Source organism: Pristiophorus japonicus, chromosome 2 (genome assembly GCF_044704955.1).
Source record: "Pristiophorus japonicus isolate sPriJap1 chromosome 2, sPriJap1.hap1, whole genome shotgun sequence".
NCBI classification, from domain to species: domain Eukaryota; kingdom Metazoa; phylum Chordata; class Chondrichthyes; family Pristiophoridae; genus Pristiophorus; species Pristiophorus japonicus.
The window spans coordinates 112,628,303-112,651,139 of NC_091978.1; the positions used below are offsets into that span (position 1 = coordinate 112,628,303).

The 22,837-nt window shown below is 41.0% G+C and overlaps 1 protein-coding gene across 1 annotated transcript in view; it reads left to right on the forward strand.

Annotated features, from left to right (window-relative positions):
- itga1 (integrin, alpha 1) overlaps positions 1-22,837 on the forward strand; it is a 356,017-nt gene that overhangs the window by 35,657 nt on the left and 297,523 nt on the right. Inside the window, exon 2 of the mRNA XM_070862517.1 lies at positions 16,407-16,527. Coding sequence (XP_070718618.1) covers positions 16,407-16,527 — 121 coding nt within the window. The remainder of the gene's footprint in view (positions 1-16,406; positions 16,528-22,837) is intronic.

A 22,837-nucleotide genomic window follows, 5' to 3' on the forward strand; every position in this document is an offset into this window, starting at 1 on the left:
AGTAATCAACAGGAGAATTATCGTCACTTCACGGAATTCTCATCAAAGTAGTGAGGCTTTAGTGAGCATGCAGGTGTTCCAGTTCATTGAAGTCTTCCAGGTACAGGTGTCACTGCAAACTATGCAGCGCACAGGGTAATATCATTAGAATTGTGATTGCAATTTTAGGATAATTATAAGTCTACAGTCTGAAATGTACATTAATGGCAGTTTGCAGGCATCACAATACTTTTGCCTACCTTGTCAGATCATTCATTTTCATCCTGCAATGGCGAAGAATCCTGGGTCACTTCCATCCACATGGTTCTGGCTGTGTATTGGCAGGTTTTTTTTTCTCACCCACTCTCACTATTCCTTTCCCTCTTCCCCATGTCCAGTTTCTGTCAGAATTATATTTACATCACTCTGACAAATTTCAGGATCTCCTCTTCCTAATTCCTTTTTGATTCATGGTTTGTCTTTGCTGCATGTTGGTAATGCTTTAAGAATAGTCCAGCTTTAAGAAAAGCAATCCCCACCATTACCAGAGCTTTCCTCACCTCCCCATGACCTTTCTTGACATGCACTATTTTAATTTGCTGACCTTGGAATTTGAGGCAATGCAGGTGTCGTGTTGGTTGGGCCACGAGGTTCCTACCCCACCACAGATCACGAGACTTTAGAATTTCAGGGCCAAGGATGGAGAGAAATATTGGGCCTGATGTCGCTGAGTGACAAACGAATGGCGCCGACCATTCGTTAGATTTGCACGTGCCCATAGACTTTCTCTGGGTTTTTGCACGGCAAGTTTCTGTCAATCAACCTTCCAAAAAGCGTAGCGCTCTCTACAGTGCATCTGGGACCTGTGGGAACAGGGCAAACAAATATGTATCTCCTTAACCAATCAGATTGAAGAATCATTAATATGTAGTGCCGAGTCTGAACCAGGCAGTGTCAGTTGGAATATTTAATTCGATGTTCAATCAGGCACAGAAAGCAAGATAAAGAGAAGGAACAAAAGATGGGTTTAAGTGAGAGAGAGATAAAAGACAGAAAGAAGAAGTGTTTTAAAAAGTTATTTAATTTTTGTTTAAATCAACAATAATTAAAAGTTGAAGAAATGAGACTCCACACTTGTAAAAGTTAATTTTCAGTGCCAGAGATGTTTGGAGTAATTAAGGCTTACTGTGCCATTTAAAGGGTACTTACATTGGAATGGGCAACCACAAACTTTTTCTGGCTACTTTAATACGTATCTATGAGGCAAGTACAGCAACTTCACGCCATTCAATGTATTTCAGATTCAGACGCCGAGATGCGGTTTTCGGGAAGCATTTGGAGGGGGAGCAGGGTGACTCAGACAACAACTTCTGGATTTCCGCGTTTTACTGTGTGGTAGCCAGAAGTTGCTGTCCAATTTGCACATAAATAACAGTAAGCACTGTTAGCCTGACCGCTACTTTTACAGCAAAATCCGGCCTATTTTAAGGAAGACAGAGACACACAAGTAATTTTTTTACAATTAAAAAAACATGATTTTAAATAGATACACACCTGTTTTCTTTCCCCACACTGAGAATTTAGAGACTTATTGTTCACAGATCATATTTATTTATGCAGCTGTGGTATCTATTTATGTATGTAGCTATACTGGGTAAGAAAAACATGAAAGGGGCTGAATTTCTGAGGGAGGCCTTTCAGGGGCTGATCTGGGGTGGGTGCATTCCAAATTCCAGTGTCGGTGACATTTGCATATTGTTGGTGGGCACCTGCACCATTTACAGCATAACTGGCTGCCTCAGGGAATTGATCATGTGGTCCAGCTGCAGGGTAAAGAAGCCAATTGTGCATCCGCAGAATTAAAATAAACTGTCCTGTTCCTTTAATAGGCTAGTTTCCATACCCCGGCCATTTAACTTTTAAATAGCCCCAATGCCCTTAGCAATGTTGGATGCTAGGGATGCACAGACAACTCTTGCAGCCAACGTTTCTAAGGGTGACAACATGGGAAACAGTTCATATCTCATTCCTATATATTTTTTCCCACTCAAATGCGAAGGAAATCTTACTGGAATTAAAAGGACTATCCTAAATTCAGCCTCCATCTGATCAGAGTACAGTATTCTTCTTTTAACACCAGAAATGAGGAGCTCATTTTTTATTTGAGTGTTCTCAATCAGCTCTCATCTGACGAGAGGTCAATTGAGGCTTTCTATGGCCTTTGGGAAGACCCCAGGTAAAAATAATTGATCCAGGAACGGGGGAGGAATCTATAAGATACGTAACCAGATTAAATATAAACAAAACAGGAAAAGTGAGCATAGGAAAGAACAAAGTAAGGGAGGACATTGATGACAAGGGAGTAAATAGAGTTATAGAACAGGAGTCTAAAAAGATGGTTAAACATAATGTGAGAGGAAATCCTATCAAAAATGAGTTAAACTGTTTGTACAGCAATGCACACAGTATCCATAATAAAACAGGGGGAGCTAGGGACAATCATGCGTTGCGAAGAACAAAACATAGTAGGGATTATTAAGACATGGCGACAGAAAAATCAGGACATAAGAACATAAAAATCTAAGAAATAGGAGCAGGAGTAGGCCATTTGACCCCGTGAGTCTGTTCCGCCATTTAATAACATCATGGCTAATCTGATCATGGACTCAGCTCCACTTCCCTGCCCGCTCCCCATAACCCTTTATTCCCTTATCACTCAAAAATCTGTCTATCTCCGCCTTAAATATATTCAATGACCCAGCCTCCACAGCACACTGGGGCAGAGACTTCTACAGATTTACAACCCTCTGAGAGAAACAATTCTTCGTCATCTCAGTTTAAAATGGACGGCTCCTTATTATGAGACTATGCCCCCTATTTTTAGTTTCCCCTATAAGTGGAAATATCCTTTCTGCATCCACCTTATCAAGTCCCCTCATTATCATATGTTTTGATAAGATCACTTCTCATTCTTCTCAACTCCAGTGAGTATAGGCCCAACCAACTAAATCTATCTTCATAAGTCAACTCCCTCATCTTCGGAATCAACCTTTTGAACCTTCTCTGAACAGCCTCCAATGCAAGTATATCTTTCCTTAAATACGGAGCCTAAAACTGTATGCAGTATTCAAGGTGTGGCCTCATCAATACCCTGTACAGTTGTAACAAGACTTCTCTGCTTTTATACGCTATCCCCCTTGCAATAAAGACCAACATTCCATTTGCCTTCCTGATTACTTGCTGTACCTGCATACTAACTTTTTGTGTTTCATGCACAAGGACCCCCAGGTCCCTTTGTACTGCAGCACTTTGCAATTTTTCGCCATTTAAATTATAATTTGTTTTCTATTTTTTCTGCCAAAGTGGATAACCTCACATTTTCCCACATTGTACTTCATCAGCCAATTTTTTGCCCACTCAATTAGTCTGTCTATATCCCTTTGCAGGTTTTTTGTGTCCTCCTCACAATTTGCTTTCCCACCCATCTTTGTATCATCAGCAAACTTGGCTACATTACACTCGGTCCCTTCATCCAAGTCATTGATATAGATTGTAAATAGTTGAGACCTCAGCACCGATCCCTGCGGCACCCCACTAGTTATTGTTTGCCAACTGGAAAATGACCCGTATATCCCAATGCTCTGTTTTCTGTTACTTAGCCAATCCTCTATCCATGCTAATTTATTACCCCCAACCCTGTGAACATTTATCTTGTGCAGTAACTTTTTATGTGGCACCTTATCGAATGTCTTCTGGAAATCCAAGAACATCACATGCACTGGTTCCCCTTTATCTACCCTACTCGTTACATCCTCAAAGAACTCCAGCAAATTTGTCAAACACGATTTCCCTTTCATAAAACCATGCTGACTCAGCTTGATTGAATTATGCTTTTCCAAATGTCCTGCTACTGCTTCCTTAATAATGGACTCTAGCATTTTCACAACGACAGATGTTAGGCTAACCAGTCTATAGTTTCCTGCTTTCTGTCTGCCTCCATTTTTAAATAGGGGCATTACATTTATGGGTTTCCAATCCGCTGGGACCTTCCCAGAATCTAGGGACTATTGGTAGATTACAACCAATACATCCACTATCTCTGCAACTACTTCTTTTAGGATCGAAGAGTGCAAACCATCAGGTCCAGGGGACTTGTCCGCCTTTAGTCCCATTATTTTACCGAGTACTACTTCTTTAGTGATAGTGATTGTATTTAATTCTTCCCTCCCAAGAGCCCCTTGATTATTCATTATTGTGATGTTTTTAGTGTCTTCTACCGTGAAGACCGATACAAAATATTTGTTCAAAGTCTCTGCCATTTCCCCGTTCCCCATTATTAATTCCCCAATCTCATGCTCTCGGGGACCAACATTTACTTTAGCCATTCTTTTCCTTTTTATGTACCTATAGAAACTCTTACTATCTCTTTTTATATTTTGTGCTAGTTTAATTTCATAATCTAACTTCCCTCTCCTTATTATTTTTTTAATCATTCTTTGCTGGCTTTTAAAAGTTTCCCAATCCTCTGGCCTCCCACTAGTTTTGGCCACTTTGTATGCCCTTGTTTTTAATTGGATACCATCCCTTATTTCCTTAGTTAGCCACGGATGCTTATCCCTTCTCTTACAGTCTTTCCTTCTCATTGGGATATATTTTTGTTGAGAGTTATGAAATATCTCCTTAAATGTCTGCCACTGCTCATCAACCATCCTGCACTTTAATCTATTTTACCAGTCCACTTTAACTAACTCTGCCTTCATACCTTTGTAGTCTCCTTTATTTAAGCTTAGGACCCTGGTTTCTCACCCTCCAACTGAATTTGAAATGCAACTATGTTATGGTCACTGATTCCTTGAGGATCCTTTACTATGAGATAATTTATTAATCCTGTCTCATTACACAGTACCTGATCTAAGATAACCTGCTCCGTGGTTTGTTCCGCGATGTACTGTTTAAGGAAACTATCCCGGATGCACTCTGTGAACTCTTCCTCAAGGCTGCACTGGCCAATTTGCTTTGTCCAATCAATATGAAGGTTAAAATTCGGTCATCGTTATTGCCATTTCTTTTTTACATGCCTCCATTATTTCTTGATTTATACTCCGTCCAACAGTGTAGCTACTGTTAGGGGATCTATAGACTCTGCCTACCAGCGACTTTTTCCCCTTATTATTCCTTATCTGCACCCAAGCTGATTCAACATCTTGATCTTCTGAGCCAATATCATTTCTCACTAACACACTGATCTCATCCTTTATTAACAGAGCTACCCCACCTCCTTTTCCTTTCTGTCTGTTTTTCCGAATTGTCAAATACCCCTGAATATTTAGTTCCCAGCCTTGGTCACCTTGTAACCACATCTCTGTAATAGCTATCAGATCATACCCATTTGTATCTATTTGTGCCATCAACACATCTATTTTGTTACTGTAATGTCTGTAAGCTTGTAATGGTTGTAGCTCCAAACTGTGGATGTGGATGTATTGTGTACTGCAACTGCAGAGTTAATAATAAACAGAACCAGGCAGATTCCAGAGGCATCCGAGAGAGCTGCCTGCCATGTTAGAAAGCTGTGTGTGCTGTGCACTGTGAAGATATCACATTTGGCGGTGAGATGGGATTTTTTCAGATGATTTAAAGCTTAAATTTTGTTGGCGAAGGATTCAACCAGCGGACTGAGAGACTTTGGAAGTTTCTGTCTTTGGAAAATGCTACAAAAATCCGAGGTAAAATACAGCACACGATGCGAACAGCTAGAGATTAAAATGGCAGGTGTAATCAGATATTTGGGGGAATATAGAAATGACTGGGAACATTTTAAAGCATATGTGGATTGGCTAGAAATGTATTTCACTGCAAATAACATAATCGAAGTTCCAGACAATGCAGTCCAGAACCGGGCTGTGTTGGAACATAAGAAAGCGATCTTCTTATTGGAGGCAGGTCCGGCATTGTATGATACACTTGTAAATCTGCTTGTGCCTGATGAGCCAAAGGACACAACGCTTAAAGAGATTTTAACGAAGCTGGAGCAGCACTATAAACCCAAACCATTAGAAATTGCCGTAAGCTATCGTTTCGGGATTCGAAATCAAAAGGCTGATGGAGGTATCAGTGATTACATCGTAGCATTAAAAAAGCTATCGATGCACTGTAATTTTGGAAACTTTCAAAACCAAGCATTACGGGATCGTTTTGTTTGTGGGGTGAAAAATGATGCAATCAGAAGGAAGTTATTGACGATGGATGACTTGATTTTTGAGATTGCTTGTCAGACAGCGAGTCGATGGGCATGGCCGAACAATATTCCCGAGAATTAAATAATGATTACGATCGTCAGTCAACCGAGGTAAATCACCTGCAGGTTCAAAGTAAAAGACGGTAGGGGCACAAAATCTCAGAAACTGGAAATTCTAACAGAGCGTCGAAGTTGTGCTATAGGTGCCTGGGACAACACATTGCTCAAAGTTGTCCATACATGAAGGCAGAGTGTTTCTTCTGCAGAAAGACTGGGCATCTTGCGAAGGCATGCCGACTGAAGGGTAAACCAGTTTTTAAAGCTATGAGTTCAGCATTCAAAGCTATGAGTAGAAATCCCAAAAGACTACATAGCATGGAAGAACAACAACAGGATGAGATGTTAGAGTTAGACATCATCAGGAGCACGAGGTTAATGGACAGCGATTCGGAAAGCATCAAAATCCACATAGATGTTGCGGGATTCAAGATACCAATGGAAATTGACACGGGGGCATCTGTGAGTGTAGTACTGGAGTCAGTATATCGCGACAAATTGCGTGGTTTTCAACTGGAGAAATCCAAGATAGAGCTGCGAGGCTACTCGGGAGAGAAAATTTCTGTGGTAGGTCGTATCACTGTACCGGTGAAATATAAAGATCAATTTCAGAACTTGCCTCTATTAGTAGTGAAAGGAAACAAGTCTGCCTTACTAGGAAGAAATTGGTTGAGCTCACTGAAGTTGGATTGGAGTAAGATTTTCTGTGTGGAAGCCAGATTTTCATCAACGGGTGAGGTTATCAAGAAGTATCCGAAGGTGTTCTGTGAAACGGGCAGTCCGATCGAAGGCTTCAAGGCAAGTGTCAGGGTACAGAAGGACGCTAGATCGGTTTACTACAAGCCACATTCCATACCATATGCACTCAAGGAGAAAGTTGAGCAAGAACTCAAAAGACTAGAGACTGAGAACATTATTTGTAAGATAGATCGATGTAATTGGGCTACACCCATTGTTGTTGTACCTAAGTCCAATGGTAAAGTAAGATTGTGTGGTGATTATAAAGTAACCAGAAACCAGGTTCTAGAGGGTAATGTCCCCAATACATTGCCAAATATAGAAGATTTGTTCACAACACTGACAGGTGGTCAGATCTTCTCAAAACTGGATCTTACGAATGCCTACTTACAGCTTGAACTAGATGAGGAGTCCAAGTCATGTTTGACTATAAATACTCATCTAGGCCTATATCAATTTAATAGGCTACCGTTTGGAGTGTCTTTCGCCCCTGCCATATTCCAAGGGGTGATGAACCAGATTTTGCAAGGTATTGAAGGGGCAGTATGTTATTTGGATGACATACTAATTTCAGCACCAAATAGGCAAATTCATAATAGCATATTGAATGAAGTCCTCAAACGGCTAGAGAAGTACAGAGTACGAGTGTCTGCTCATAAGTGTGAGTTATTTAAAAACTCAGTGGAGTAATTAGGGTACAGAGTAGACAAAGATGGTTTACATCCAACCATGGAAAAATTGGATGCAATTAGAAATGCACCCACTCCCAGGAATGTCACTGAACTTCATTCATTCTTGGGTCTTTTGAACTATTATGGGAAGTTCCTACCAAATTTGGCTACAGTATTACATCCACTGAATGAAAAAACAGGTCCGTCGGAAGTGGTCAAAAAAATGCGATACAGCATTCAAGGAGTGTAAAAGCAAATTGGTAGAGAGCACCATGTTTGTTCACTATGACATATCTAAGGAGAGTAAGCTCGCATGTGATGCCTCTCCGTATGGAGTTGGGGCAGTGATCTCTCATGTATCACGTAGTGGGGAAGAGAGACCAATTGCTTTTGCTTCACGCACTCAGTGCCAATGAGAGTAATTATGCACAAATTGAAAGGGAAGCTTTGGCATTATTTTTTGGGGTCAAGAAGTTTCACAAATACTTGTATGGTCGTAAGTTTACCATCGTTATGGACCATAAGCCCCTAACAGCAATCCTCCATCCAAAGACCCCAGTTCCAACATTAGCTGTAGCCCGAATGCAGAGATGGGCTTTGATTTTGTCAGCATATACATATGATATTGAATACAGACGATCAGCTGATCACAGTAATGCGGGTGCAATGTCTAGATTGCCTTCCCCATCACATCACAAGTTACATCCAATGGGGAAGAAGTGTTTTATTTTTCATACATTGATGAACTGCCAGTCACAGCTGAAGAGATTGGTAGAGCAACCAAACGTGACCCAGTGATATCAAAGGTGTATGAGTATATTGCAAATGGATGGCCAAACCAGTTAACGTACAAAGATACACATCCATTCTTCTTTTGTAGGAATGAATTATCAGTCGATAAAGATTGTATCATGTGGGGTGCAAGAGTGGTTATAACAAATAAATTCAGGTCCAATTTATTAGGAGACCTCCATGACCAGCAGCTGGGAATGTGCTTGACCAAGAGGTTTGCACGCAGTGATTTATGGTGGCCAGATCTTGATAAAGATACAGAGTACATCGTGAGTCAGTGTATGACATGTCAATCGGTAAGCAAGCAACCACCACCAGTACCATTATAGCCATGGAAATGGCCTCCCAGGGTGTGGCAAAGGCTACATATTGATTTTGCTGAGTTAGAAGGACAACAATTATTCATTGTGATTGATAGCCATTCGAAGTGGGTTGCGGTATTCCCAATGTGGAAAATAACAACAAATAAAACATTGGACATTTTACGAAAATTATTTTCTCCATTTGGCCTCCCTGAAGGAATTGTTTCGGATAATGGACCACAATTTCGTTCAGAAGAATTTGCACAATTCACGAGCAAAAATGGTGTGAAACATACCAAGGTTCCACCATACCATCCTGCTTCGAATGTTGCAGCAAAGCGCACTGTACAAATTGTAAAACATGCCCTCATATTGATCATATTTTACCTACAGACATGGAAGGAGTTGAAGGTGGGAATGATTCAATTATTTCTGACTCATCAGATAGTTTAGATACACCAGTAGCAAATCATAAATCCAATGTACTGGAAACAAATCCAAGAGAGAATCAGAATGAAAGTCTGAGTCTGAGTCAGGAAAACAAAGAGCCTGAAGTTAGAGTGAGTTCAAATGAAAATCAAGGAAATTCCGTGGAGGAAAACGTTCCTCAGGATGAGCCTCGAATGAGTTTAGATTCGACACCAGGTTTGGAAGATTCTGTTCGAGAGCGAAGGTATCTTCTTTGAAATAGAAAACAAGTGGTAAAGTTAAATTTGTAAATATGAAAAAAAAAATAAGTTTATATCCTGTGTTATGTATAAACATGAAAGTTATGTATGATGTTTGTTATAATAACTTCTTCATTAAAGAGGGAGATGTGTAATGTCTGTAAGTTTATAATGGTTGTAGCTCCACACTGTGGATGTGGATGTATTGTGTACTGCAACTGCAGGTTGATAATAAACAGAACCAGGCAGATTTTGAAGGCTTCCGAGAGAGCTGCCTGCCATGTGTGTGCTGTGCTCTGTGAAGATATCACAATTACGAATGCTGCGTGCATTCAGATAAAGAGCTTTTAAATTTGTTTTTTACCATTTTTTCCTGCTTTGACCCCATTTTCTGATTCACTTTTATGTTTATAATTTCTGTCCCTTCCTGTCATGTTCTGGTTATCATTTCCCCCAGTGCTACCCTACCCTATTGCCTTCTCCTTATTCTTTGACTTTTTTAATTTTCGCTCACCTGAACCCCCCCCCACTAATTCGTTTACAGCCCTCGTTATTCAATTCACCAGGACACTAATCCTAGCACAGTCTAAGTGGAGCCCGTCCCAATGGAACAGCTCCCTCTTACCCCAGTACTGGTGCCAGTGTCCCACGAACCAAAACCCATTTCTCCCACACCAGTCTTTGAGCCATGTGTTTATCGCTCTGATCTTATTTACCCTATTCAAATTTACTCATGGCTCACGTAGTAATCCAGAGATTATTACCTCTGTGGTTCTGCTTTTTGATTTGATCCCTAGCTGCTCATACTCCCTCAGCAGAACCTCTTTGTTTTTCCTACCTATGTCGTTGGTACCTACGTGGACCACGACAACTGGATCTACCCCCTCCCACTCCAAGTTCCTCTTCAACCCAGAGGAGATGTCGTTAACCCTGGCACCGGGTAGGCAACACAGCCTTCGGGATTCATGCTCTTGGCTGCAGAGAACCTTATCCATCCCTCTAATTATACTGTCCCCTATCACTACAACATTTCTTTTTAACTCCCCCCCACTTGAATGGCCTCCTGTACCACGGTGCTGTGGTCAATTTGCTCATCCTCTCTGCAGTCCCTGCTCTCGTCCACACAGGGAGTAAGAGCCTCGAACCTGTTGGACAAGAGCAAGGGCTGAGGCTCCTCCAGCACTACATCCTGCATCCCCATACCTCCTCACTCGTAGTCCCTGACCACGGATCGAATTTGAATTGCAGGATATAACTTATTTAGAAAAGATAGAGAAGAATAAAGGGGAGGTGGAGTAGCTGTACTTATTAGGGATAACATAATACCCATAGAAAAAAGGGATGCCACAATCAGCAAGCCAAAAATAGAATCCATATGGATAGAGATAAAAGCTAATAAAGAATTAATGACACTAATAGGCATAGTCTACAGACCAGCTAATAGTAGAATGGAGGTGGAGGAAGAAATATGCAGACAAATTAGGAAATGAGTAATAAATATAGAATAATAATCATGGGGGATTTCAACTCTCCCTATATTAATTGGACAGAAGAGGCAGGTAAAGGGGATAAGGGAATGGCATTCCTACAATGTGATCAGGACTCCTTCCTAACCCAATATGTAAAAAGCCAAACCAGGGAGGATTCGCTATTGGATCTAGTAATGGAGAATGAACCAGAGTAGATAAGAGAGGTAAATGTAGGGGAACATCTAGCAATAGTGACCATAATATAATACGCTTTAAAATGATAATTGAGAAGGACATAAGTAGGAAGAAAACCAGGGTTATAGATTGGAGAAAAGCTGATTTTGAGGGGCTGAGAATAGAAATTGGGAAAATAAAATGGGCAACAATATTGGCAAACAACGATGTAGAACAGCAATGGGAAACATTTAAAGCTGTATTCAACAGAGTGCAGGAAAAATATATTCCACTAAAAAGGAAGAACAAATTAAACACTTCTGAGACTCCATGGATGAATAAAGACATAAGGCAACAATTGAGGATACGAAAAGAGGCAGCAGGAGATGTCCTTAACCCTGGCACTGGGTAGGCAACACAGCCTTAAGGACTCATGCTCTCGGCTGCAGAGAACCTTATCTATCTCCCTAATTATACTGTCCCCTACCACTATAACATTTATTTTTACTCCCCCCCACTTGAATGGCCCCCTGTACCACGATGCTGTGGTTAGTTTGCTCCTCCTCCCTGCAGTCCCTGCCCTCGTACACACAGGGAATAAGAGCCTCGAACTTATTGAACAAGAGCAAGGGCTGAGGCTCCTCCAGCACTACATCCTGAGTCCCCATGCCTTCCTCACTCGTAGTCCCTGAACATGATAAAAGATAATATGAAGAGATTAGGAGAGAGTCAAAAAAATAATCAGGAAGGCAAAGAAGAACTATGAAATTAAATTAAATGTAAAACAAAATAGTAAAATATTTTACAGGCACATCAATAAAAAAAGGAAGGTTGAGATGGGAATAGGGCCATTAAGGGATAGACAGGATAATATCAAGAATATAGAAGAAATATTAAACCATTATTTCATTTCAGTATTTACCATGGAGATAGAACAGATGGACATGACATTGGATGATGAGATTAGTCATGAGATAAGTGCATTTAAAATAAAAAAGGGGATATATTAAATACACTAATCAAACTCAAAGAGGATAAAACCCCTGGTCCAGATGGATTGCATTCACACATTTTAAAAGAATCTAGGGAAGAGATCGCAGAGTCATTATTACATATATTTAATAAGTCAGGATTAATAAACAATCTCCTAGTAAAGGATCCCCTTGGAATGAGTAATCATAGCGTGATTGAATTTCAAATTCAGATGGAGAGTGAGAAAGTTAGATCTCAAACCAGTGTACGAAGCTTAAATAAAGGAGATTATGAAGGTATGAGAGCAGAGTTGGCTAAAGTGGACTGGGAAAATAGATAAAAGTGTAGGACGGTTGATGAACAGTGGTATTCATTTAAGGAGATATTTCACAACTCTCAAGAAAAATATATTCCAGTGAGGAGAAGAGGGTGTAAAAGAAAAGTTAGCCATCTGTGGCTAACTAAAGAAATAAAGTATGGTATCCAATTAAAAACAAGAGCATACAAAGTGGCCAAAACTAGTGGGAGGACAAAAGATTGGGAAGCTTTTAAAAGCCAGCAAAGAATGACTAAAAGAATGATTAAGAAAGGGAAGATGGACTATGAAAGTAAACTCGCACAAAATATAAAAACAGATAGCAAGGGTTTTTATGTGTATATAAAAAGGAAAATAATGGCTAAAATAAATGTTGGTCCCTTAGAGGATAAGACCAGGGAATTAGTAATGGAGAACATGGAGATGGCAGAAACTCTGAACAAATATTTTGTATCAGTCTTTAATGTAGAGTAAACAAACAATATCCCAACAGTGGATAGTCAAAGGGCTATGGGGGGTGGGGGGGTGGGGAGGAACTTAACACAATCACAATCACTAAGGAGGTGGTACTCAGCAAGATAATGGGACTAAAGGCATATAAATCTCCTGGACCTGATGGCTTTCATCCTAGGGTCTTAAGAGAAGTAACGGCAGGGATAGTAGATACATTGGTTGTAATTTACCAAAATTCCCTGGATTCTCGGGAGGTCCCAGCAGATTGGAAAAGTGCAAATATAACACCCCTCTTTAAAAAGCGAGGCAGACAAAAAGCAGTAAGCTATAGACTAGTTAGCCTAATATCTGTGGTTGGGAAAATGTTGGAGTCCATTATTAAAGAAGCAGTAGCAGGATATTTGGAAAAGCATTATTCGGTCAGGCAGAGTCAGCATGGATTTATGAAGGGGAAGTCATGTTTGACAAATTTGATGGAATTCTTTGAGGATGTAATGAACAGGGTGGATAAAGGGGAACCATTGGATGTGGTGTATTTGGACTTCCAGAAGGCATTTGACAAGGTGCCACATAAAAGGTTACTGCACAAGATAAAAGTTCACGGGGTTGGGGGTAATATATTAGCATGGATAGAGTATTGGCTAACTAACAGAAAACAGAGAGTCAGGATAAATGGTTCATTCTTAGGTTGGCAACCAGTAACTAGTGGGGTGCCGCAGGGATCAGTGCTGGGACCCCAACTATTTACAATCTATATTAACGACTTGGAATAAAGGACCGAGTGTAACGTAGCCAAGTTTGCTGACGATACAAAGATGGGAGGAAAAGCAATGTGTGAGCAAAAAATCTTGCAAAAGGACATAGACAGGCTAAGGGAGTGGGCAAAAATTTGGCAGGTGGAGTATAATGTTGGAAAGTGTGAGGTCATGCACTTTGGCAGAAAAAATCAAAGAGCATGTTATTATTTAAATAAGAAAAATTGAAAAGTACTGCAGTATAGCAGGACCTGGGGGTCCTGGTGCATAAGACACAAATGGTTGGTATGCAGGTACAGCAAGTGATAAGGAAGGCCAATGGTATCTTGGCCTTTGCTGCTAAGGGGATGAAGTATATAAGCAGGGAAGTTTTGCTATAGTTATACAGGGTATTGGTGAGGCCACACCTGGAATACTGCATACAGTTTTGGTTTCCATATTTAAAAAAGGATATACTTGCTTTGTAGGCATTTCAGAGAAGGTTCACTAGGTTGATTCTGGAGATGAGGGGGTTGACTGATGAGGAAAGGTTGAGAAGGTTGAGATGGTTGGGCCTCTGCTCATTGGAATTCAGAAGAATGAGAGGTGATCTTATCGAAATGTATGAGAATATGTGGGGGCTTGACAAGGTAGATGCAGAGATGATGTTTCCACTGATAGGGGAGACTAGAACTAGGGGGCATAATCTTAGAATAAGGGGCTGCCCATTTAAAACTGAGATGAGGAGGAATTTCTTCTCTCAGAAGGTTGTAAATTTGTCGAATTCGCTGCCTCAAAGAGCTGTTGAAGCCAGGACATTGAATAAATTTAAGACATTTTAAGAGATAGACAGTTTCTTAACCGATAAGGGATTATGGGGAGCAGGCAGGGAAGTGGACCTGAGCCCATGATCGGATCAGCCATGAGCAACTTAAAGGGTGTATGTCCTACTCCTGCTCCTATTTCTTATGTTCTTTTGTTCTTAAGTTGTTAGAAAAAGTTGCAGTGCCAGGGGACTGGTGGATAGCTAATGTAATATCTATGTTTAAAAAGGGGGATAGAACATGTCCATGGAATTAAAGACCAGTCAGCTTAACATTGGTGGTAGGGAAAATAATGGAATCCCTACTAAAGGAGAATCTAGAAGAACATCTAGAAACAAAAAATATAATAATTAATAGTCAACATGGATTTCAAAATGATAAGTCTTGCTTGACCAACCTTATTGAATTTTTTGAAGCGGTAACAGAAAGAGTAGACAATGGTAATGCAGTAGATGTAATTTATCTAGATCTTCAAAATTCCTTCGATAAGGTACCCCATAATAGACTGATAAACAAGGTCAGAGAATGCTGAGCCAGGGGACATGTTGCAGAATGGATTGCTATCTGGCTTCAAGATAGAAAGCAGAGAGTAGGGGTAAAAGGTAACTATTCATAGTGGCAGAAGCTGGGTAGTGGTGTTCTACAAGGATTAGTACTGGGACCACAATGTTCACAATTTACATTAATGATTTAGATTTTGGAATCAAAAGCACAATTTCTAAATTTGCAGATGACACCAAATTGGGGGAAGTCAATACTGAGGAGTACTGCAACAAATTATAGGAGAACATTAATAAATTTGCAGAATGGGCATATATTGGCAAATGAAGTTCAACACTGATAATAAATGTGAGGCATTACATTTTGGTAGGAAGAATAGGGAGGTCAATTATTACTTGGAGGGTGCGAGTCTAGATGGCATAGTGGAACAAAGGGATCTCAAAGTACAAATACACAAATCACTAAAACTTGCGTCATAGGTTCGCAAGGCCGTAAAAAAAGCAAACCAAGCACTAGGGTTTTTTTCTAGAGGTATAGAATTGTAAAGTAGGGAAATTATGCTAAACCTGTATCGAACTTTGGTTGACCACTGTGCAGTTCTGGTTGCCATATTATAAAAAGGATTTGGAGGCTCTGGAGAGGGTGCAGAGAAGATTTACCAGGATGATACCAGAAATGCAAAGGTATACATATCAGGAAAGGATGAATAGGCCTGGTCTCTTTTCTCTTGAAAAATGAAGGCTGATGGGTGACCGAATAGAGGTCTTTAAAATTATGAAAGGTTTTGATAGCGTAGATACAGAGCGAATGTTTCCACTTGTGGGGAAGAGCGTAATTAGAGGCCATCAATATAAGATAGTCACCAAGAAATCCAATAGGGAATTCAGAAGAACCCTCTTTACCCAAAGAGTGGTGAGAATGAGGAACTCGCTCCCACAGGAAGTGGTTGAAGTGAATGCATTTAAGGGGAGGCTAGACAAGCATATGAGGGAGAAGGGAATAGAGGGTTAGGCTGATATATTTAGATGAGGAAAGACGGGAGGAGGCTCAAGTGGAGCATAAACATGGACTGGTTGGGACAAATGACCTGTTTCTGTGCTGTATATCCAATGTAATTACAGTAAATTACAGCACCTATGGGCTTCTTGGAGATGAAGATTGAAAAGCCGCCAAAGTTCTTCGATTTGTGAAGAGACTCGGGGGGGGGGGGGGCTATAGCAGTGCGGCTCTGGGCCGCTCTGTTTTCCAATGGTGGATCAGGGCAGGTGTGTTGATGCATACTAATGGGTGCAGACAGCCTGGCCCATCCACGTAAAAGCTCTCATCCTGAGGATTGGGGGCGAGGTCTCTATCCTTCCATTTAGGCTGTCACACTTGCACTGGTGATGCAGACCCATTGGGATTTCGGCCTCTTCTACATTTAATTTACTATTCTGCTCTGTATTTAATTAAAGTATAAATAATGTCGAAGACTTTATGTACTGCACGGATTTATTTTGTTGCTTGCTTTTCTTTCAGGTATACTGCAACTGGCCAGTTCATTCAATGTTGATGTGAAAAACCCCATGATATTTACTGGCTCACAAGGAGATATGTTTGGATATACTGTTAAGCAATTTGAAAACAGAGAAGGAAAATGGCAAGTAGTTACTGATTTTTAACAATTTTCGAACTAATTCTGCTTTAAAAGTCATTTGCCATTAATTATGTTTGAAATAGCAAGGTAGGTGGGTGCAATACCGTATGCTACATACAGCACCACATGCAGTGGCACTGCACAAGTGTACTGACCTCTCTAAATAACACAAGGTCATCTCATTCACATAATTTTCTGGTGCTGCTGGTGCATGCTGCATGACACTCCAGCAAGATGCTAGCAGCCAGTAAAGGCCTTCATGCCCAATATAGGGAATGGGTACACAACTAATTTCAATGCATCAGGCACCGACCATCATATTATCAGTCCAGGATATATTAACAATGCGGTTCTGTCGCATATGTTATGAATCATTCAAAACACATGTAATTATTGTTCATGTTGTCTCATACAAACATTAATTGTTAGCTTGGACTATTATACTATCACGAAAGAGTGCATTTGATGACATGCAAAACCTTTCTTCCTCTCTGCAGTGTCAACTATTTTATTTTTTTCCTGCCTGGGTTGAAAAGAAAACATCTGTGAGATGTTGCGGATGTTTAATTAGTAACTCCTGTTGTTTTCTCTGTAATCCATAGAAAATCAAACAAGGCTTAAAATGTAAATTAATGCATCCTTAAAATGCATAACAAACTTGGTAACTTAAGAAAATAACATATGGAACAAATAATTATTTACCTCCCAGGATTCTATACTAGCAATTACTACATAACTCAATGGACCATCTGCAAGTTTAATTTGACTTTGTGTTCTTTAATCATAGTTTAGAGCTTGTTGAGTTAATCAACAGCAACCAACATCTCCAAAGCAATCCTCACACAGAGAACACTTTATAAAAATGTAGACTGCAAGTACAAGAGAAAAAGGTGGAAAAGATTTAAGGGAGGAAACAAAAGCATAGTCAAAGACAGTGGGACAAATTTTGCAATATGGTAAGGCTGTCAGTGCTCGATAAATTGATCAGCAACTTCTGGCATCCGCACATGTGCAGTGAAGCATGTAAATCCAGATGTTGCTATCAGAGATACCCTACTCTTTCACAGGCTCCACTGTTGCAGTTCTCGAAACTGAAATGAATACAACGGCGTGGACTTATTGTACTTGCCCACGAGTGCTGCACTAAAAACAGCTGATGCCTTCAGGGGTGATTGAGTTTTCAATGGTGTGATAAGTGATTATTATTGCCGAACAACCTCTCTGCTCCTGAAAATGTAATTTTATACATGTGGAGTCTCATTCCCTGAGAAGAAAATTAGTGTTGGTGATTTTTTTTTTTAAATGTAATTTTTTTTTGTACTTGTTCTGTCCCTCGTTTAATCTCCCTCATTTATTCCCATCTGTATTTCCCAATCTTTATTTTGCTTTCTACACAGCAGTTGATTAGTGGGTTATTCAGCTGCCAATAAAAGTCCCATATGTCCGCACTACCACCCTTATCTATATCACAACCTGGATTGTGCTTCAAGACATGCAGAAGATATGAAATGGTCATTAAAGGTAAAACAGTATAATTTGTTTTAATTGGGTAATCCAGGATCGAATCATAGAATCAATGGAATGTACAGCACGGAAGGAGGCCATTTTGGCCTATCATGTCCACGCCGACCGAACAATAAGCTATCTAGCCAAATCCCACTTTCCAGCTTTTAGTCCATAGCCCTGTAGGTTACAGCACTTTAAGTGCACATCCAAGTATTATTTAAATGTGGAGAGGCTTTCTGCCTCTACCACCTTTTCAGGCAGTGAGTTCCAGACCTCCACCACCCTCTGGGTGAAGACATTTCCCCTCATACTTCCTCTATACCTCCCCCCAATTACTTTAAATCTATGCCCCCTGGTTGTTGACCCCTCTGCCAAGGGAAATAGGTCATTCCGATCTACTCTATCCAGGCCCCTCATCATTTTATACACCTCAATCTGGTCTCCCCTCAGCTTCCTTTGTTCCAAAGAAAACAGACCCAGCATCTCCAATCTTTCCTCATAGCCAAAATTCTCCAGTCCAGGCAACATTTTGTAAATCTCCTCTGCACCCTCTCCAGTGCAATCACATCTTTCCTGTAATGTGGTGACCAGAACTGTACACAGTACTCCAGCTGCAGCCTAACCAGTGTTTTAGACAGTTCAAGCAAAACGTTCTTGCTCTTGTATTCCATGCCTCAACTAATAAAGGCAAGTATTCCATATGCCTTCTTAACCACCTTATCTATCTGGCCTGCTACCTTCAGGGATCTGTGGACCTGCACTCCAAGGTCCCTTTGTTCCTCTGCACTTTTCAGTGTCATACCATTTAATGTATATTCCCTTGCCTTGTTAGCCCTCCCCAAAGGCATTACCTCACACTTATCTGGATTGAATTCCATTTGCCACTGTTCTGCCCACCTGACCAATACATTGATATCTTCCTGCTGTCCGCAGAATGAAGGCTTATAATGCAGGACCACCAAAGTATTTATCCTTTCAATAAAAATAATTAGTGCACACAAATGCATCTTCCAACTCACTTTCATTCTGAGGGTGGTTCCTTTGATTTTAAACAACCAACAATTTTATAACGTACATATAGCATTATCTGATTATTTAGTTTGAATCCCTCCAATCAGGTTTCCGCCCCTGCCACAGTACCGAAACGTCTCTTATCAAAGTCCTAAATGACTTATCAAAGTCTTAGTATGAATATGACAGTGGTAAACTATCCCTGCTCGCCCCGCTCACCCTGTCTGCAGCCTCTGACACAGTTGACTACACCATCCTCCTCCAACCCCTCTCCACCATCATCCAACTGGGTGGGGCTGCACTTGTCTGGTTCCATTCTTATCTAGCTAACCTAGCCAGAGAATCACTTGCTATTCAGTACTGGATGAGCAGATAATTCCTCCAACTAAATATTGGGAAGACCAAAGCCATTGTCTTCGGTCCCTGTCACAAACTTTGTTCCCTAGCCACTGACTCCATCCCTTTCCGTAGCAATTGTCTAATGCTGAACCAGACTGTTCTCACCCTTGGTGTCATATTTGACCCTGAAAATAACTTCCAAGCATATCCATGCCTTCACTAAGATCGCTTATTTTTATCTCCAGAACATCACTCTATTCCTTCCTGTCTCAGCTCATCTGCTGCTGAAACCTTCATCCATGCCTTTGTTTCCAACATTACAACAGTGACTACAATTCATTGGCTATAAAGCACTTTGGGACATTCTGTGCTGTTAACCGTGCTATATAAATTCCAGTCTTTTTTTTCTATTTTGTTACCTCTAGACTCGACTATTCCCATGCATTCTTGACCGGCCTCCCACGTTCTACCCTATGTAAACTTGAGATCATCCAAAACTCTGCTGCCCGTGTCCTAACTCGCACCAAGTCCTGTTCATCCATCACCCCTGTGCTCGCTGACCTTCATTAGCTCCCAGATAAGCAACACCTCGATTTTTAAATTCTTATCCTTGTTTTCAAATCCCTCCATGGCCTCACCCCTCCTATCTCCTATCTCGGTAATCTGCTCCAGCCACACAACTCTCCAAGATATCTGCACTCCTCTAATTCTGCCCTCTTGAACATCCACGATTTTAATCGGTCTACCATTAATGGCCGTGCTTTCAGCTGCCGAGGCCCTAAGCTCCAGAACTCTCTTCCTAAACCTCTCCGCCTCTCTACCTCTCTTTGGCCTTTAAAACACTCCTGAAAACTTACCTCTTTGACCAAGCTTTTGTTATCTGCCCTAATATCTCCTTCTGTGAAATAAAAGCAGAAAATGCTGGAAATACTCAGCCAGTCAGGCAGCATCTCGAGAGAGAAAAACAGAGTTAACATTTCAGGTCAATGACCCTTCATCAGAACTGGAATAAGTTCGAGATCTAACATGATTTAAGCAAGTGCAGAGGCAGGGAAAGGGGGATGGGAGGAAGAAACAAAAGGGAAGGTCTGTGATAGGCAGGAGTGATTAAATGATGAAAGGTATGATTGTACAAAGCAAAAGGAGATAATCATCATCATAGACAGTCCCTCGAATCGAGGATGACCTGCTTCCATGCCACAGTTGTTTCAATGAAGGACCTAATATTCCGGGTCCCAAACTACATCCTGAAGGGTGGAAGGTGGCTGTGCATGAATTTTTTTAACATGTGGTGGCCAATGCACACCAGCCACCACACAGGCTTGACAGAGCTAGGTTAATCCCTGCTACTGGAGACCAGCTCTGCTGTATGTACCTAGTGAATTTGGTTTCATTCCTTTGGCTGTTGGCTGAGCTTTCACACTCAGTTTTCCTCAAATTTTGCAACAGTTGGGACAGTGCACATAATTATTCACGCAATGAAGGCATTTTGCCAGTAAAGTGTCAAACGTTCTCCATTTGTTGTACGTAACTTTTTTCAATATCCTTGCTCAGCTTTGATAATGAATCAGTGAAACACAACAAAAAGTAAATTACTGCAAGTGTGTTTATATATATATCTTTATGTTCTGGAAAACTCAATTAGGTACATTTTATCTTTAGTACCTGGAAATAATGCAGCAAAGAGAAGAAAATCATGCAGTGCAGATCATATGTCCATTACAGAGCCGACCACATTTAACTTCATGGAAGAAAAATGATGGGTACTCGATTCTCCCTCCCTGATTTTCCTCTCTTCATTGCAACTGGGAAATCTTTACACTCAGATGCTGAAAATGAAATCTGTTCCTAGATCCTAGCATAGATTAAAACAAAAATAAACACTGCACATCATTGTTTCCTGTTTATGATCTAGTCACAATTATACTTCTGGTAGACTCCAGCACCAATGTGGTACAGTACAGTAGCTTGATTCTGGGTCCTTTTGTAAACTGTAGCGATAGGGATCACTATATGGTTGGAAAACATACCTTTTATTAGGCCAGATTCCCTCCCTGTAAATAAATGTCCTGCTGTTCTTAAATACCAACAGAGTTCAGATCCATTATGATGATGCAGAGTGCAAGATGCCTGCAATGCAAAGAAGTAATCAGATGAGAATGGCTGTTATTTCATGATTGCAGTCTGAAAGTGAATAACCTTGTTGCATGGACACAACAAATAATTCTCATAATATTTGGTGGATATGATTTGCCATTAGTTTCTACTGGGAAAAAAACCTGTTCACACTTTAGCACCAACAGTTGCAGACTTAGGCATGTTTTACAAATACAGATGTTATAATGACCAAGAAGGAAAGCTGATCATATTTCTTGTTTTCCATTATCATCACCATCCCACTTGGAGTTGGAAAGATGCCTAGAAGTTAGGCTTTATGGGGCCTATTTTCATCAGCCCACCGCCCGCTGCCGCTGACTACCGCCCACTCCCGCCGACATTCCTCCTGCAGATCCGTCAAGTGCCACTTTGGAGGTGGTCTGGAATGGGCGGGAGGGGAAAGCCGCCGGGAACTGCCCGCTGATGTCAGCGGATGGCTGAGTGGGCAACTGTGCTCCTGCCTGCCGAGCTCCCAGATTCCTGCGGGCGGGAGCCGGCGGGACTCAGCGGCAGAACGAGGGTGGACCGTTGGCTGGAGGCTGGTCTGTCCCCGACAGTAAGTCTGAAGAACCTGAAAAAAAGGTAAGTGAACATTTTTTTTAAAAATTTCAACAGCGACTTACCTATATGGGGTCCCCTGAAGGTGTTCAGATAGTTTTTGTATTTTGTATTTGTGATTTTCTTTTTTCAGGTCTTCAACCCAACTCCATCCTCGGCGGCACTTGCATGGCAAGTGCCTCTGCCGCTGAGAATGTAACCTCCCGTCCACTGCCGCCCAGATTGGTGGCGTACGTCTTCCATTTGCCGCCCACCGACCTTCAAGGGACCTTCTTTATAAATATCTCGCCCAAAGTACCATCCGGTACCTTGGCGGCCATCGACGGCCCTTTGGGCGGCACTTGGGCAGGCGGAGGCCTTGCTGAAAATTGGCCCGTATATCTCAGAGGTTGTTCTGTATAAATGAGTTATTCCTATATTTGTAAAAACATAAAAGGTGCAATTTTGCTAGTGCAAAACTTTTTGTCAGCAGGATCTGGGCACGTAGAGTTCCAAAACTAGCCCATTTTCTGTTCATTTAGCGCAGCATTGAAGTTCCTGTACTTGGTTGGCCAACAGCTTTGTTCTCTCTCACATAGAATATGTGAATGCTTCACTTAAATCACAGAACCAGTACAAATTACTGCACTGTGACTACTCAAATTCCAAAGGTTGTGCAGACTACAGGCAGTGCACTCAGCTCATCCATTTAAAATAGATTTTAAAGACCAGCCATGTTCTGGCCTGTGGGGAAGCATTTTCT